The 20,094-nt window shown below is 34.8% G+C and overlaps 1 protein-coding gene across 1 annotated transcript in view; it reads left to right on the forward strand.

The window, feature by feature from the left end:
* The window catches only part of CDK14 (cyclin dependent kinase 14), a 197,176-nt gene that overhangs the window by 95,817 nt on the left and 81,265 nt on the right, over positions 1 to 20,094 (forward strand). The window contains exon 7 of the mRNA XM_015815272.1: positions 16,552 to 16,614. Coding sequence (XP_015670758.1) covers positions 16,552 to 16,614 — 63 coding nt within the window. The remainder of the gene's footprint in view (positions 1 to 16,551; positions 16,615 to 20,094) is intronic.

The following is a 20,094-nucleotide window of genomic DNA, read 5'->3' on the forward strand; positions in this document are numbered from 1 at the left end:
CCCCAGAGATCCGGATTATTCCGGATCTCCCCTCCTTCCGCCGTGCCCTCAAGACATGGCTTTTCCATCAAGCGGGATTGGCCTAGGGGGGGATTTTATAGGGATTTTAAAGGGATTTTATAATTTTTCTAATACAGGTTATTTAATATATATTTTAATTTGGCTTTTAGATATTTATTGTATAGCTCTGTTTTTACTTGCCTGTAAGCCGCCCTGAGTCCCTCGGGAGAAGGGCGGGGTATAAATTAAAGTAATAATAATAATAATAATAACCTAGAACTAAGGAGAAACTTCTTGACAGTTAGAACAATTAACCAGTGGAACAACCTGCCTCCAGAAGCAGTGAATGCTCCAACACTGGAAGTTTTTAAGAAGAGACTAGCCAGCCATTTGTCCGAAATGGTATAGGGTTACCTGCCTGAGCAGGGGGTTGGACTTGATGTCCTCCAAGGTCCCTTCCAACTTTATTATTATTATTATTATTATTATTATTATTATTATTATTATTATTATTATTATCATCATCATCATCATCATCATCATCATCATCATCATCATCATCAGAGGAAAAAAAGTTAAGTTGGGCATTACTCACTTAACAACCGCATTGCTTAGCGATGACAGTTCTGCTGCCAAATGTGGTTGTAAGTCAAGTTCTACCAATATGTTTGCAAAATGTTTGTGTAAATTATATCAGAATGTAAGATGTATTTATTGCTATGACGAACTTCTATGATGAATAATAAAGTAGTGTTAAGTTTGAAAAAAAGCAAGAGATCCAGAATATAAAGGCTCTCCTGCCTATTAAATGTGTACAGTTAATATATGGTGATGAGTTGGAAGAGTTAACAGGTGAGAACTAAACTGAATAGTAACACTTTGAGATATACAGATGACAATATTAGCTCAAGGTACCTTATACTTAAATAGGTTATGAGAATAAAAATCTTCAGAGTTAAATATTATAAGACAAAGGTAGTATCAAAGAACAGTTAGTGAGCTTACATTTCAAAACATATCAATAAAGATTAAGATGATTTTCTTGAGTTCAGTATAGATAAGAATGGATAATGTGCTGAAGATGAAGATGATGGTATCTGTTCAATGTCTTATTCACAGTGATTCTATGGACCGGCTGTCTCTACATTTTCCAATCTTGTAGAGCTTCTTGAAAATTGTCTTAAAGTCTGGTTGGTGTTGGCTTTAGTGAAGTCTTGCCACCATGATTTTTGGCAGGCTCCTTTCTTTTAATTGCTAACCATTCTGAGCACAAATGCCTTTTCTAGTCAGTTTTGAGCATAAATGCCTTTTCCAGCAATCACTGTGAATCCAGTGATTGCATGGCATAGCCAAAATAAGTACAACAGAATTTTGTGATTTTTTTTCTCCTTGCAATGATATTTTTGGATTTATACATCCAGTACATGCTTTCTCATCTTTGCTGTCCAAAGGATGCAAAGGGGCCTTATTCAGTACCACTGTTCAAATGAGTCAATTTTCATCATGTCTTAGTTTTTTCATAATCCAACTTTCACAATTATAAGTAAATATGGAAAATACAATAGTGCAGACTAATCTGCATTTAGTTGCCAGGTAATGTCCTTGCCAGGTAGCATCAGCTGGAGGTGATACAGGGAGGGAGATGGAGAGTGGAAGGATTCTTATGTGCTTTTGTGACTTTGAAGTTCTGGGATTTGGGCAATGAGGGCTTTGTGTTCTTAAGGAGTGTTTGGCAATTTCTATTTGGCTGATGGCTGATGTCTCCCGTTAGCTTCTATTGCTCTGCTATTGTTAGCTGTAAGTTTTGCTGCAAGGGATTTTGAAGTATTTTTCTCCTGAATGGATTTTGCCTGTAGCATTCCTTTACTTAAGAATGGAGCCATTTGGCGAGGCTGCCTTAGCCATTACTTACTACATATTTTTTCTTCCTTAAGTGCCAGCTGCCAGCTCCTTAACTTTCTTTTCTAGCCAGTAGCTAATTCTTAAAGGGGAATGTGCCTTTTTAAGCTAGTTCAGTCAGCAGCTTGTCTTTTCTGTCTCTGGAGCTTTTTCCTTGTTTGGTGAATAAATGGAAGAGAGAAAATATGGGGGGGGGGTTTTCAAATTCTTCCTTCAGAAGGAGATGGGAATGGGAGGGAGGGAGGGAGAGAGGAAAGTCCTACCTTAGCACTTGGCCACCAGCAGCTCTGCCATTGAATTTGCTTGTTAAAAGGTTGCAAAAGGGGATCACATGACCTTGGAACACTGTGACCATCATAAATATGAATCAGTTGCCAAGCATCCAAATATAAATCACATGACCCTGGGCATGCTGCAATGGTCATAAGTATGAAAAATGGTCATAAGTCATTTCAGTGCAATTGCAACTTTGAACAGGTTTTTTGTTTGTTTTTTGGTCATCAAGTTTTTGACACCTTGCTGGGTAATACTCGAATATTGCCATATCTTAAAAGTGGTACAGTCGGTGAAAAGATTGAAAAGCCCTGTTTTAGGTGGCTTGCTTTTCTTAGAGATCCACTGTAGGCTAACTTGTCTTTATAAGATTGTGCATAAAATGTCCAGTTTTGCTTGAACGTTTGCCAAAATAATATCCATTGATTGTAATAAATCTACACTGAATTAATTTAAGTGAATCTGCCTAAATGGACAAATAATAGCTGCTTCATTTAATGAGAAGTAACCATTAGTAAAAATCTGTAATAGAATGTTCTCTAAATGGTAATAAATTGTTAGAAATGGTGGATGATATTTGCTAATAAATTGTCAATATTGTATGAAATAATGTAAATATTATCTCAATGATAATAGCAAAAAGAATATTGAGAACATTAAATGATGCACAGCCAAAGGAGCAGGCAAGGTTCAGAAGTGGCTGCAGCACAATGGATTACATCCAGGTGGTTCAGCAAGTTATTGAAAGGCACAACTAATACACCATATTTCTGTGCATGGCTTTCATTGACTACATAAAAGCATTTGACTCAGTATTCCAGCAAGCAATAATTAAGGCATTGCTCAACCAAGGCGTACATACTGCTTACATAAATTTACTATAATCAATATATGAAAAAACAATGGCAACAATTTGCCTTAATGATCTTAAAGTAGAAATCAACATAAAACATGGTGTACGGCAAGATGATACAATAACCCCTATCCTTTTCTCAACCTGCCTTGAAGAAGCAAACTAGACAGGGCAAAAGATGGAATAAAAATCAGTGGCGCCTATTTAAATCACTTCAGATTTGCAGATCATGTTCTTTTCTCACAAGACCTAGAAGAGCTACAAAGACACATACGAGAACTATACTAAGCAGAAGAACCATTTGGCTTAAAAATAAACCTGAAAAGGACCCAGGTTATATTTAATAAATTTACCAAGAAAGAAAAAAATATATCTGGAAAAGAACTAGGTGTAATAGACCACTTGGCCAATGGATCTCTGTGGAAAATGATATACTAAAGAAATTGAATGGTGTATTAAATGTGGTTGACAGGAATTCGGCAAGCTAAGCATAATGTTCAAGAAGAACCTCCCCCTATGCCTGAAGAGAAAAGCTTTTGATCAGTGTTTGATACCTGCTTTAACATATGCTGCTGAAACATGCATGCTAACTTCACGCTAACATGCACGCTAACTTCACAATCCATATAAAAGCTAAGAGTGGTGCAAAGAGCCATAGAAAAGATACATGCTCGGCATTACAAAACAAGATAGAAAGACCTGGACATGGATTAGAAAACAAATGAAAGTATGTGATATCATCAAGAAAGTAAAAGAAATGAAACAGTATAGTATAGTATAGTATAGTATAGTATAGTATAGTATAGTATAGTATAGTATAGTATAGTATAGTATAGTATAGTATAGTATAGTATAGTATAGTATAGTATAGTATAGTATAGGTGGTACCTTCCTCAATAGTAGTAACTGTGAGAGGGATCTTGGAATCCTAGTGGACTTAAATATGAGCCAGCAGTGTGCTGCAGCTGCCAAAAAAGCCAACACAGTGCTAGGCTGCATTAACAGAGGGATAGAATCAAGAGCACATGGAGTGTTAATACCATTTTACAATGCCTTGGTAAGGCCATACTTGGAATACTGCATCCAGTTTTGGTCACCACGATGTAAAAAAGATGTTGAGACTCTAGAAAGAGTACAGAGAATAGCAAAAAAGATGATTAGGGACTGGAGGCTAAAATATATAAAGAACTGTTGCTGGCATTGGGTATGTCTAGTTTAATGAAGAGAAGGACAAGGGGGGACATGTTAACAGTGTTCCAATATCTCAGGGGTTGCCACAAAAAAGAGGGAGTCAAGCTATTCTCCAAAGCACCCGACAAGAAGCAACGGATGGAAACTAACCAAAGAGAGAAGCAACCTAGAACTAAGGAGAAACTTCCTGACCGTTAGAATAATTAACCAGTGGAACAACCTGCCTCCAGAAGCTGTGAATGCTCCAACACTTGGAAGTTTTTAAAAAGAGATTGGACAGCCATTTGTCTGAAATGGTATAATAATAATAATAATAATAATAATAATAATAATAATAATAATAATAATAATAATAATAATAATAATAATAATAATAATAATAATAATAATAATAATAATAATAATAATAGAAATGGGCTGGCCACATAGCAAGAAGAACTGATGACAGGTGGACCAAGGCGGTCGTAGAATGGATCCCACCTGATAAAAAGCATTGAAAAAAGACAGATCAACGGCATCAGCAAGTATTGTGGACCCAGTTGGTTAAAGAAAGCTTAGGACTGTATTGGTTGGGAACATGCAGAAGAGGCCTTCATCCTTGGATAAACAATGGCTAAAATAATGAAGATGATTATCTCAGTAACTGATACTTGAATGTTATGTGTGTATTAATAAGAAATTAAAAGAGAACATAGGCAGTTGGGCTTTCCATTATGATTTTTTTAATTTTGAAAACTAGTTTGCAATATTCATGAAAAAATACAATTTATCTAATCATATATTTTTTAGGCCTCCCAGCTCATAGTGATTCTGGGCAGTATGTAGGATAAAAACAATACCATCCAATACAAACAGAAGAAAACTATAATTCAGAAATTAAAACACCAAACACATTAATAAAAGAACACACTTTCTAATCTAGTACTTGGGATAAGGACAACTTAAATCATGGCAAAGTCAGGACAACTCCAGCCTGTAGAAGGATATAATTGCACCATGAACAGATGTACCATGAACAGATACCATGAACAGAGAAGGCAACGCCCCATCAGATCTCTCAGATGGCACTGACTTAGGGCTAGCACCTGGAGCGCACCTGCTCTATCAGATCTTACAGAGTGTGCAGAAATTCATAAAAGTGGCTATGAAAGAAATATGTAGAAACTGTTGCAAAAACAAAGGCATACTTTAAGCTTAGGAATAAAGAAAACATGAGAAGCTCAAGCTGACTCCACCCTTATGCCCTATCCTTGGGATATAACAAGAGAACAAAAATACACAATTAGCTTATTAAGTAGGATTTCACTGTATTAATTTGGGATTGAAATGAATAGAGAGCTGTTTGATTCTTAGGAAAAAAATGTAAAATCAAGTAGAAATAAATGTGCATGTGCAACATTAGTATTATCAGGGATACATCTAAAAATTACGTATTAAAATTTATTAAAACAAGGTACATAACTTTTCTTGGAAAGAAATATTCATTTAGTATAATAAGAGCCATATTCTTATAGGTAGTGAATGTAAATATGTCATTTAAATATTCAAGTAATGAAATTAAATATATATTTAAGCTAATAGCTCTTTGTTAAGTATACTAGTCAGTCAGATATAACACATACAGAGATCGGTTCATGATAGTCTGTTCATTTTTCCTTTGTCTTGTAACAATAAGAAGGAAAGAGAATGAAATATGGCTTGATGGTCTAATCTTCCTGTAAATGCTGCTGCTATTCTTTCTGTCCTCTGAGACCAAAATGTTAAATTCCAAAAGTCAATATCACTGTATTTACATCATAATTATGGTAGCGTGCCAGTTTTTTGAACTTCTAGAGAATTGCAGCAATATAAGTCAGAGGCATTGTATTGATAATTTTCACATCAGATATGGGGTAGTCACATTTATTACTGAGAAATGTGCATACTTTAGGATTGTAGCAGGACTTGCATGGCAAGCTTTGATGAATTTCTTTTATAAACTATTTTGGGGTAAGGTACATCTTTATGTCTAGAACAGCATACCTCTTGACATTTAGACTCTCCATAACCTCTTTATGTAGCTCTAGCATTGGGGTACTACTAAAAGTTACTCTAACCAGTAGTAGTGCTTAGGATGCTTGTGTAATTTGTTTTCCCCCCTCTATTTATGTTTGTATGTATATTGATTTACTATGAGTTACTTAGAAGGGTTAGGAATTGAACAGCATAGAAACAAATAAGTAAGTAAACAATAAAAGTAGCTTAAGAAAGACTTGCTTTATACTGGATCCTGCTGTAGCTATCTACAGTATATTAGAGCAAGCAATTTTATGTGACAGCTCTGCTGTAGCTGAAGGATTTGCTAGAAGTATAATGCAAACAGATGGCTCGCTTTTCATGCATTTATCAATGTCACTCTTTGATGGATGAGAATGCCATTCTCTTATTGTCCATGTAATGACAAAGATTCAGATAAGAGAATGATCTCCTTGTCTGAATTTGATTCTGTTGTCTGGCTATTTATAGGGAGATGGATATCTCTTGGTCCCTGAAATATGAGGATTTTTAAATAGAAATATATCTTTATTATAGGATATTATTTAGGCAATAGTATTTCTAAATCTTTCAAACCAGAAAAATTAAAAAAATAAACAAATAGCCATTCATATCCTGGGTCTGCAGATTTAATTTATGTTATTAGGCAAATAATTTTAAGAGCTCCACATTTTAAGAACAGAAGTGATCTTGAGTGAGTCAATTTGTGCTGGCTGAATCAGACGTTCTCTTCTAAATGAAAGATTGATGAAAGATTGTTGATTCTTTAACCTTAGCCATGATTAATTTGAAAAAAAAAGTTTCTTTTTAGCAATGTTGTATGTAAACAAAATTGTACCAATAACATTTTTAAAAAATCAAACAAACAGGGTTTTTTTCTGATCTAAGCCTGAATGTAGGACCATATAAGAAGTAAATTATCTAAGTATCCTTGGGTTTCTTGAAACAAATTATCTAAGTAACCTTGGGTTTCATTATGGAATGCACAGTGCTTTTTTTGTAAAAAAAAAAAAAAAGTGCGGGAACTCACCCATGTCATACAACCTGCCTTGCCTACCCTACAAGGTTCCATCCAAAAAAGGTGCCGGAACTTTGTTCTGGGTGTTCTATGAGAATGCAGGTATAAGAAATAACTTAGTGTTTCATACTTCTGCAATTAATACAGACCTCTATTGCTTATCATAATCAGTTAATTTAAAAGCATATTAATCCTATTTGTTCTGAATATAATATGAAAGGACAGAAACGGTATTTTTTATTAAATGCCAGACCAAGGCTTTGGTAATAATGTCCTGAACATTTCTGGACATTAAAGCCAGGAAAAAATAGCATAACAGCTCAATAAAAGGGATGATATTTTCCATCTAGAACAACTTAAACTGTGTTGAAACTTTATTCATGACATTTTTTGTAGCTTCATTTTTTGAAAAAAGAATAAATAAATCACATTCTATAACTTTTTATTGCATGATGATTTTTTTCAGTTCCTATTCAAGTTATTAAGAAAACAATTTTCAAACTTAAGTGAGTTTTCCCCAATGGGGAACATTGATTGCCCCCTTCCAATGGTTTGATGCCGTAGTTCCAAACATTTTCACCCAATTGGAAACTTTGGAATTCTGTTTTCTATATATCTGCAAGAGGCTAACTCTGTGTAATGATTTTACTACTTTACAATGCCTTGGTAAGGCCACACTTGGAATACTGCATCCAGTTTGGTCACCACGATGTAAAAAAGATGTTGAGACTCTAGAAAGAGTACAGAGAAGAGCAACAAAGATGATTAGGGGACTGGAGGCTAAAGCATATAAGGAAAGGCTGCTGGAATTGGGTATGTCTAGTTTAATGAAGAGAAGGACGAGGAGGGACATGATAGCAGTGTTCCAATATCTCAGGGGCTGCCACAAAGAAGAGGGAGTCAAGCTATTCTCCAAAGCGCCTGAAGGCAGGACAAGAAGAAATGGATGGAAACTAATCAAGGAGAGAAGCAACCTAGAACTAAGGAGAAACTTCCTGACAGTTAGAACAATTAACCAGTGGAACAACCTGCCTCCAGAAGCGGTGAATGCTCCAACACTGGACGTTTTTAAGAAGAGACTGGACAGCCATTTGTCTGAAATGGTATAGGGTTTCCTCCCTGAGCAGGGGGTTGGACTAGATGACTTCCAAGGTCCCTTCCAACTTTATTATTACTACTACTACTACTACTACTACTACTATTATTATTATTATTTGCATTAAACAAGTATTAGTTAAATTGTCTATAATAGTTATAAAGTCTTAATCTCTTCATTTTTTTTCTTTCTTCACTCCTTTGTCACTTAACCTGCATGCTGTTGCAAGCCTCAATTCTTTAATCTGTTTCCTGGATTACATTCCCCCCCCTTTTTAAATAAAACTGTAAGGTTTGGTAGCTATTACAAGAAAATGGAGATTATTTTTGTTGGCATGTGAATTTTCTTGTGGCTTTTTATTTACTATGTGTCAGCAATTACATGAAATATTTTTTAAAAAAATTGGGGTCATGAAATTTTGGCTTGTATTGATAAAAAACACTAAATGTATATTTATTATAATGTTTTCTTTCTAAAAATATTATAGGAAGAACAGTCTTGGCTGATTGCTAAGAATGAGAGACAATCTGGTAATCTTTTAAGATAAATGAATTTTATTAGTTGTCTTATTTCTTTTATTATACATACATTTCTCTAAGAATATAAACAGATAAAAAGCAAGAAAAAGGAAAAAGGAGTGCAATACTAGTAAATAAATGAGGCATTTATTATGTGTCAGAGATTTCTTTCCCATTTTTTTAATTTAAAATGCATCACTTAAAAACTAATAACTACTATTAAACTATGAACTAAAATATGTATTAGGAGCTAGAGCTAATAGCGTACAAATTATGACTGAAATAAAACTAATCAACTGAATTAATAGTGAGAATCTATTCTAATTGGAATATTCATTAAATTAAATATAGATTCTATACAAAGAAACTAAGTGTAAATGAGATACAAAGCCACAACATTAAGTAATAATCTAGGAATGATTTCATGTTAGAACTGAATTCAATATCAGATTTACTTCGAAGTTATTGTGGACATGGGATTATACTTCTACAGCATTAACTATTTTAATGACTGGGAGGGCCAAGAAGGGGCTGTGCAAGGACTTGTAATCTTCAGCTAGTGTAGAATGTGGCAACCGACACAGCTTTGAATGTTTCAAAGCTTACTTATGCAGTTCTATTTCTGCATAAGCTGAGCTGGCTTCCAATATGATTCCAGGTACAATTGAAGGTGCTGGTTAATATTTTTAAAGCTTTACATGGCCAGGTTACTTATGGGACTCTATCTCTGAGGGTCTGTTCTATCAGATCTGAAAGAGTGGGCATGTTTCAAGTCCCTTCTATCGAACAGTGCCATCTTGTGGGACTGAGGAATAATTAACTTTTCTGCCGCTGTGCTTACCCCATAAAAAAATCCTCTCTCCTGGAACTTGGATGACCCTAACTCTCTGGCCTTATGCAAGACTGTTAAAGCTTGGCTCCCCCACCCCAAGCATTAGCAGCAGAATGTTATAGAAGGCCAATACATTTATCTTGTTCTTGTTATAATTTAATTCTGATATATACACACACATATAAATTTATCTTGTTCTTGTTATAATTTAATTCTGCCCTACATGTGTGTGTGTGTGTGTTTATATGTATGTGTATGTGTGTGTGTATATATGTATATGTGTGTGTATATGTATATGTATATACATGTATGTATATATATATGAAGCTCAAGGCAGTGAACACACCTAATACTCCTTCCTCCTTCTATTTTTCCCACAACAATAAATCATATGATATGGCCTGACTATTTTTACAGCAACATTAAACATGATGCAAAAGTTATTTTTCTTTCTCTGCCCAATCTGAAGATTTAGTTGTAAATACCAAGTAGATTAAAATATATCAAATTACCTAAAAGATTCAAGCTATACCTACAGTATCAGACATGGATTACAGGTCATTTCAGTAGCTACCTTGGCATTAATCCCTCTGGGATGGAGGATTTTGTACGGCTGCCACCTGGTCATGGTTCCTTCAGGCATAAGATTTTATCTTCTGATGGAACAAACCAAAACATAAAATTCCTGGCGCTGATATATGAAAAAGAAAAACAATCTAGTGTGTAATGGCTGTCTTCTAACGTTCAAATGGAGGAGTAGCTATGTTAATGTATCCTAGTGCTCTTGGCATGAACTCTGTACAAAGGATGAATATCTGATTGCAAGAATGTACAAACCTTTGTTGAAATTTGAAACAAAACGGGAACAAATTAAAGAGCATGTTGAAATGGGCTAAGAATTTTGGCTGCAATATAGTGGGGGACAATGTGCTAAAGGGGCTGAAATTCAGATTGTGTTATAATTTGAGAGAATTTTTACAGGATGATGTGCTGCTACTATATGACATCGTAGACATGATCTAAGTGTATAAAAGTAGTTCTAGTCAATATTGTGTCAATATGGACATTTTACCATGTATGGAGGATTTGTGAAAAAAGAAAAAATGTAAATATTTATCCATCCATCCATCCATCCATCCATCCATCCATCCATCCATCCATCCATCCATCCATCCATCCATCCATCCATCTATCTATCTATCTATCTATCTATCTATCTATCTATCTATCTATCTATCTATCTATCTATCTATATCATTCTAATCTATCTATCGCTGCCCATATCATTAAAGGTGATTCTGGGTGGCATACAATAATCCAATAAAACAAGGCATATATAAAAACAATCATATTTGCGGCCCTAAAGTACCCTGTGCTCTGTTTAGCAACTCACATGTTCCTTTAACAATTCATCGGGGAGAGCAGGTTACATGTGTGTGTGTGTGTGTGTTGTTAAGTGATTCACCTAACTACTGTTGTGACATGCAACCATAATGGGCAGGTTCCATTATGGTCGTATCTCGAGAACATCCTGCCACAAGTTTGTTTGTAACTGCGTGAAAGGACAGAAGTCATTTCTTTTATCTTTTTTTCTTTCTTGAATTGTATTCTTTTCCATATTTTTTCCCTTTTACTTTCTTTTTTATATATTTTTGTTTTTATCTCTTAGTTATGTCAAAACTGTTAATAACAATAAATAAAAAAAATCTTGCCTTTGGATTTTGTATGCTGGTCTTTTACTTCATATTTAGTTCTGTTTCATATTTAGTTCTCTTATTCTTTTTTCCATTGCTGCATCTGCTTAAGAATGGTGACAATAGGGAAGTAGTTTAGTCAGTAGACTATCCAGAACATGATAAATGTATGTGCAATCTCTTTAGCAGAAAAGAATGGTTTGTAGCAATCTTGCAGCCTCAGTGAAACAATCCAATCTGTCTGCCTCATGATGTCATCGCCAGAAGCCAAATAGTACTGTTTTTGTTTTAATGGGAGAGCTCTTTCATGTTGCTGGTTTGACATGATGGGAATGTAGTTGCAAATGCTTCCTGTTCATTCATAGGCCTCAGGCTTTCCATCCATTTCATTTTAGATATGACAGCTGAAACCAATTAGGTAGAACTATGGGAAAGCTAAGTCACATACAGATTTATCATAGCTAAGGAAAGAGCTATGAGCATATTTCATTGGAAATATGTGTAAGAGATAAAGAAAGAATGCTGAATAAGAAGGAGGTAGATACAAGTTTCAAAATTAACATTTGTTCCTGAAGTTCAAAATGATTACTATATAAATATAGACACCTGCATTTGTAGGTCTGTATGAATGTTAATCAGATCTATAGCAGCAATAGAAACTCACAAGCCAGGTGGGCGCGGCTGAATGGGCATGAACATCTGAGTATAGCCAGGTGGGCATGGCTAGGTCAGCATGGAGAACTAGGTACAGCCAGCTCAGCATAGAAAACTCAGGGCAGCTGGGTGGGGATGACCACCTGCATGGAGCAACGTGAGTATGACTGGGTGGGTGTCACCAGGTGCGTGTGGCCAGGATGCAGAGCTAACTCGGTATCCCACCAGAAGAAAAATCACCCAGAGATGTATCAGCAAACGGGAAGTGGCAAAGTTGGAAAGAAAAGGAAAGGTGAGGGTGGATTTCCCAACCCCATTTGCAGAAACGCTCTGTTTTTTATTCTCCAGCCCCCCATTTCTGAGGAGAGGTTTCCCTGCAAAGTCTGCAAGGAAAGGAAAGGAGAGAAATGCATCATTGTAACATATTTTAATATCTCACTGTATAGTACTTCAATATATTTCTTCCATTTTCATTTGATCTCCTTTAAATTGCTTACTATTTGTCCATTGGTGTATTTTTTAGTCCTTTAAGGTTATAATCTCCTAATGCTTCTTGTGTCTTCCAACATCTCCCTGAAACTCTTTGTTATATTCCTTTTTGAAATTTTTGTCCTTCGGGCTTTGGCTTCTTTTTACTTCTTGGCAATTTCTGTGGTTCTTCTGATAACCAGTTTGCTTCTTTTTTTCTCGGTAATTTGTTTTCACAGACATCCTTAATTACTTATTTAACTTCATTCCATAATTCCCATGGTTCTTTATTAATGAGGGTCAGGACTTCAAAATGATTTCTAGTGTTCTACTAGAAAATGGTGGGCATATGTTCAGGATCATATTGTGGAAGCTTGACTGGCTTTTTCTTAGCTTAACTTGGAACTTGCACTGATCTGTTCAACAGTCAGCATCTGACTAATGTCTTTGATGCTAAAGTGGAGGGTCTCCACCCACAGTCAATTTGATTTCAATATATTTGATCTTTTGATGTCTGTGTATCGAGGTATCATTTTGATTGTTTAAAGACATTGGCAGTTATGAAGAAATCTTTGGAATGGCAAAAAGTGACAAGTTGATTTCCTACTTATTTTTGGTTTAATAAACCATATAGTCCAACTACATTTTCTCCGTTCATGTTTCTAACTTTGGCATTCCAGTTTTTAATCATAAGAAGCACATCTTGCATGCATATTCTGTAAATTTCAAATTAAATTTGATCATAAAATCAATCAACTGCATCTACCCTATTCTAAAACATAGAATAACAGCCAAATTTCAAGGTTGTCCACCTTGCAAGATAATATTTTAAAATAAAAAAGTTCATTTCATTATATTTATGATGTGGCTTGATTGATATGGGATTAAAATATATAGGATGGAGTTGGAGTTAGGAAAACGGAAGAGAAGGCAATGCAATAATTCAAATGAGGGTTCCAAGGGAGACAAATTACAACCTTGTTATCTATTAACAATTTTAAGATATTAAAAAAGTTATTGAATTTTTTTAGGATTTCTAAGATTGCCTGAAAACTCTTGATGTGAGTTTAACTGTCTCATGTCCAATTGTGCTGGCAAAATTAGGCCCATGTATCACAGTAGAGGAAGAGGGTGTAAAGGGACCTCTAACCTTGTGTGTGAAATTGTTTAGGCCCATGCCTGTCTTGTGTAAATGTGGGCTAATAATAATAATAGAGTTGGAAGGGACCTTGGAGGTCCTCTAGTCCAACCCCCTGCTCAGGCAGGAAACCCTATACCATTTCAGACAAATGGTTGTCCAGTCTCTTCTTAAAACTTCCAGTGTTTGGTTAATTTGATAAATATGTTGTTCGTGTTCTTATTTACTGGAACTTTTACGCCACTCCAATGCATGTTTGATGAGCCATGGTTTTTTATACTTTATTCATGTGTGCTCCTTTTTCTCTTAAAATAGAATCAACGTTGATTTTATAATGTACCTTATTTTAATATTCCAGCTGATTAAAAATAAATAGTACATGTCTGAACCTGTATACAATTACACTTTGCAGATCTCAGAGTCTACTTTCCAAGTTTCTATCAAACAACTTTAATGTATTAAAACACCAGTTGTGTTTGTTGAGATATGGCCTGAAACTCTTTTGAGTGAGTTCAACGGTATCTTTTACAGATTATGTTTGTTAATTTATAAAATATAAGTATCTTATCTGCATCTTCACAACTTACCTTGCATGCCATTTGCATTTGTGTGACCACATTCTCCTCATTTCCCCTACCTTTTTCCCTTTACTTCATCCCAGTTTGAATAATAGATTCAGTATAACTATTCCGTACATCTCACAAAGTGAGCTACATTTCATGAAATCTTATATTTTTAATAAAATACGTTAGTCTGAAAAGATGCTGCCAGACTCCTGATCACTGGAATACATGTGACTCATCATATAGTACACTGGTATGCTAATAATCTTTGAAATATTTTTTCTCCATTTATTTAATGTTATTATTTTTAAAAAAGAGTAGACAAAAGTATACTACTTCTTTGTTAAAATTCTATACATTGGAAAATCTTAAAAAAACTTATTAACATCTTTAAATTAGTTGTATAAATTAGCTCTCATATATTTTTTCATTTCTGTGACATTGCTTAGGTATATGTATGTGTGTGTGTGTGTCTGTGTGTGTATAGGCAAATTAAAAGTATGGCTGCAACTGCTACTGATTAAACTGCAAAAGAAAAATAGAGAGGAATACTAGGACATAAATATTTGATGAAAGACACAATTCTCCTATCTCTCAAATGTTAAAAGAAATTTCTGAACTGTGACTTTTCATGATGGAAGACTGTCCTAAGGCAATCTATGGAGATTGTCATACTCTTACTTTTTAAAAAAAAAAGAAAAGAAAGAAAAAAGAAAACGAAAGGTTTTCTGTACTCTGAAAAAAGCAAGCACACAATGCAGTAATGATTTGATGATAGTGTAATGTACGGTATTTCCTGTAAAAAGGAACTAATAAAGCATTGCATTTAGTAATAGTACTCATATAGGACCGAAGAAGAATGGGAAAAAAAGTTCTTTATTATTCATCCTTTATGTTTTGCTGCATTCTCCAGCCCAGGAGATGGAGAATCCACCAATGGGTTTTCTCTGTCTGTCTGCTCTCATATAGGACTGAAGAAGAATGGGAATCATCCTTTATGTTTTGCTGCAGTTTCAAGCAGTTTACACTGCAAACTCTTATTCAGTAATATGGCCTGAAGTCTTGTTAATCCATTGTGCAAAAGACACCAATCTTTTGCCAGCATTGAAGCAGACATTGCATACTGTATATTTCCAACTGTTTTAAAAGCACAGGTGACTCTCTCCTATCCATCCTTTGTAGCTGTGCTCATATCTGTAGTTCCTAATGGTCATTTCTGCAGGAGAGAATATATCCCAGCTACTGTATTCTTAATGAAGTCTGCCTTAAGCAAATTTTGTATTATAAAAGTAACTGCTACTAAAGTAAAGCTGGGCGGCTAAATATTAAATGTCTAATCCTGTAACAGTCACTACTGCTTCACTTAAAGTGTTTAAGTGGTATACTTAAACTGTTCATTTGTTTTGTTTCGTAGCGCAAGAAGATGGCTTAAAACAGAGGTCCCCAACCTTTTGGGCACCAGGGACCAGTTACATGGAGATAGGTTTTTCTGCAGAATGGAGAGGGTGTGGTTTTGTGTGCTGCTTGCATCCTGTGGATGGAGCTTTCCTTGTTTGTGTGGACTGGTTGCTGGCGTGCTGCGGCCCAGTACTGGTCCACGGACTGGGGGTTGGGGACCCCTCGCTTAAAACATATTCAACAGAATAAATGGTAGTTTCTGCATTCCAGTGTATCACAAAAATTAAATAAATAATGTACTTAGCAAGAGTAACTGGAAGTTTTTTTTTTTAAATGCAGGTTAGCATTATGCTTTATGTACCTATAATAATATTGTGAAGCAAATTTATGTTTCTTGGAATGAATTGTTGTTCTAACAGTCAGAAAATTTCTCTTTAATTCTAGGTTGGTTTTTTCCTTGATTAGTTTCCATCCATTGCTTCTTGTCCTGCCTTCAAGTGCTTTGGATAATATGTTGACGTCCTCTTTTTTGTGGCAGTACCTTTGAACTTTTGAAACAATCCTATTAAAACTTTCTTAATTCTATCAAAATGTTTATTACTTGTTTGGTCATGATTTATGCATATTGTAAGAATGCTTATTTATTATTTAACCATCTTGGATTATACCTTAAATTGTTTGAGACTCTAGTCTTTGTATTATGATATTACAGATAGAAGAAAATGATATGCAAATATATTGATCATATATTAAAGAGCCTGATGGTGGTATAAATATGGCACTATTTAAACTATACTTACATTTTACTTATTTTTCATTTGTTATATCCAGAAGAATATCTAATAGTAGCTTTCAAATAGAAGTATACAGATTTGTTTAAAAAAGACATTGAAAAATAGTTTATTTCCTTTCTGTTTTCAAGCACACAGATTTATGTCAGTACATGGACAAACATCCTGGAGGACTTCATCCAGATAATGTGAAGGTAGGATACTACTTTTCAGATAAATATTATGTTACTGTCTTAACAGTGAGAAATAATATATTGTTAATTTAAGTATATTAATTCTAACCTGCTGAAAGCAACCAGTCACTATTAGCAGCTGCAAGATTGGGGCAGATGATGCTGTATATATTATGGTGTCATTGGGCAAATGTTGTAAATTATGTACTATAGGTTATTTACATCATAATATGATTATGAAATGTAATTCACATCCTTTGCATGATGATATTATGATAGGAAGTAATTTGCTGTCCCCTGCAGCTGCTCACTTGAGCCAATGAATAATGTAATTATAAACAGGTTTTTTAATGATTAGATCGATTCAATAAATAAACATCATTTTTAATTATACTGAGGATTTTTTTTAAAGTAGGACCATAACAACTACCCGTTTATTTCTTTATTTAGAGAAGATTTGAGAATATAAGATTTCCATGTAAGTAGACAGATTTGCCGTCCACTTACATGGAAATCAGCCAAATTATTTTAGCATAAATGGAGAATCAATTAAACATACAGCAGCATATGTTTCAAAACCCATCATATACTATTTGTACAAATATAATATCCCTTTATGCTTTTCATCAACAAACATCTCAGAAATGCTATAGATCATATGGCATATGCTGCAATTTTTTATGTGAGATTGCAATTTAAATTTCTCCTAAAAAATTAAATGATCACAAAGAAGCCTGCCAAAACATCCAGATAATCTTCTGGTATTTTGCCCACCCTTTAGAAGGGCTGGATCACTCTGAAAAACTGATGGACAGGATGCAGTAAGGGTAGAACAGATGCACACTTCACCACTCCTAGTGCCATTGTATAGGTCCAAGTGCAGGGATATATCAGTCCTCATTTTTTATCCCTTTCCACTCTCATTTGAGGCAACATTTCACTTGCTTCATTCTTGAAACTCCCTATGTCCAAGCTTGATATACTATGCTCACATACTTTCATTTATATACTTCACATATTCATATCAAAGTTAAGTTCAATTATCCATATGAAAGTCACTTTCCATTGTGTAATCAGTTGTACTTAATATTTGACTTAGAATCTTTCTTATATTACCTTCTTTTATACAATAGAGAAAGGAGAGAAAGTATCTACATTGTACCCTGTTATAACTATGATTATAACCCTATATTGAGAAAAAGATTTGATCTTGTCCTTTGCTGCTGAACCACAATTCTATTTCATATAGTTAAAAAAAAGTTTCCTAGTAATGTAAGGAAGAGAAACTATGTTTTCCTGTTACATGGGAAATAAACCAGAATGTTTAGTTTGGATTGATATGTTTCCACTAGTAAAGATAGACAAATATGGAGAGAACATATCTTACAGAAATATGTCAAATGGTGCTTTTGTGGAAAAGTATCTGTGGAGGAGAGGATCAGAGTTCATAATCACTTAAAAGTTTACAAAACCATTGCTGTTTATTTATTCCTCTGTTATGACAAATACAGAACAGAATATAATAGAGTAGAATATTAGCTAAATAAATGATTTCAAGGTGCATTTATTCAGTCTAAAACTGCAGAACTTGGCAAACTGAATCACAGTTAAAAATATAGAAACCTTTGCAAATCTTTGTAAGAAGAGAGCTGTCTAGGGTGATGAGGCAGTGGGGTTTGGGATGGCTGATACTGGATGGGAGAAGGCATGTTAGTGCGTGTGATTAGCAGGGGAGGTGTGAGCATGGCAGGACCTGTGGTGTCTGCTACCAGGTAGAAGGGGGTGTGCAAGGCACCAATGGCAAGAACCACAAATGAGTCAGGGCTTGCAATGACTGCTGCCAGATGAGAATGGATGCACAAGTATACACAGGTTGCAGGGAGCATGACTATGGCAGGGTTTGGGGTGGCTGCTAACCAGGTGGAAGAGAATATGCAAGAATGTTCGAGTGGCAGGAGAAGCATGGCACAAGAACAGAAGGGTTGCTGCTCAGTGACAGAGTGTGCAAGAAGCAGAGGGCACAGAGCGTGGACAAGTGTTGTGGGGCTTGGGGTGGGAGAATGTACGAGAGAGGAGGCATGGGTGGCTGGGGAGGCACAGCATGAGTGCAATGAGATGCAGAGAGAGAGTATGGGTGCAGGAGACTTATCCAAGCAACTTGTAATCTTCCCTGCCAATTCCCTTGTTCACTCTGTGAAACCAGCAGGGGGATCACACATTGCAGCCATGTGACCATGGGATAGCTGGATGCAACTATCTAGATTGCAATTACCTGACTGCAGGGGTGCTGTGATGATTGGAACTTTGAGTATTGGTCATAACCACTACTCCTTTAGTGCCATCATAACATTGAATGGTCACTGAGTGAGTGGTTGTAACCAAGGACTACCTATAATATTTGACAGAATTGTAATAGAAGTTCATACAACTGTCAGGCTGTAGTATGTGCCTCTGGGTGCATGTGTTCCCTGTCTTTTCACATACCTTCACAATATGGCGTGCCACAAGCAATAATATAAACTTAAAAATAACTCCAAGCAGGCAAGATAAGTGGCCTGATATAAGGAAAACAGCTGATATGTATTTGAACTGTGAGCAGTATGTGTTACAGAACAAATAGACTTTGATTGTTGTGCTACCTATAAAAAGATTTTTTTTACAGTTTTGTAGCTACTAAAATTCATTTATTCTATGTATTTCCGCCAACATTAATTAACAGTTACATGAATAATTGTAGCTTATGACCAATTTAGATATTAACAAAGTCACTCCTTTGTATTCTTATAAATATTTATATTTTAAAAGCATAAGTAATTATGTTTGAAATTACCCCAAAACAATATGGTGTTAAAAAGTCTTCAGAAGATGTATGCAATTTATTAACCTTTATTAGGCATATTTTTTCTTTAAAAATAAAGATGTAAACATTTGAAATATGCTTATGAAAGTGCACACAAAGCATATTCCCAAATATTATTTTCCAAAATATCTAATTGCTTACAATAATGCATTAATAGACAGTGTGTGTGGATGTATGCTTATCTATTTAATATATTTTCTAAGATAAATATTTAAATTGTAAATAAAAGGAATACTTTCCAAAATTTTTCTAATGTATGTTCAAGTACTATTTTGCAAGACAATAAACGAAGCAAGACTTAATTCCAAACAATAAAACATTAATATTTTATGACCCATTGGAAAACCTGAATTGTCTTGCATAAAAAAGTATTTGGAAGATATTTATTGGTTTTATTAACATATTTTTATATTGTCCATTCTCAGAACTCTACCATAAAACTTTTTAAATAAAGTTTATTTATTTATTTATTTATTTTACAAAATTTATATGCCGCCCTTCTCCCCATGGGACTCAGGGCGGCTCACAGCATGTTAAAACAATATACAGAATTACCCCTTCTAAAAACCAATTAAAATCCAAATATTAGTGGCTGTGACTATTTAAAATCATTAAAAATTATCCCTATTTAAAATTCACCC

This window comes from Protobothrops mucrosquamatus, unplaced genomic scaffold, assembly GCF_001527695.2.
Source record: "Protobothrops mucrosquamatus isolate PMUCROS unplaced genomic scaffold, P.Mucros_1.0 scaffold332, whole genome shotgun sequence".
Taxonomy (NCBI): Eukaryota; Metazoa; Chordata; class Lepidosauria; order Squamata; family Viperidae; genus Protobothrops; species Protobothrops mucrosquamatus.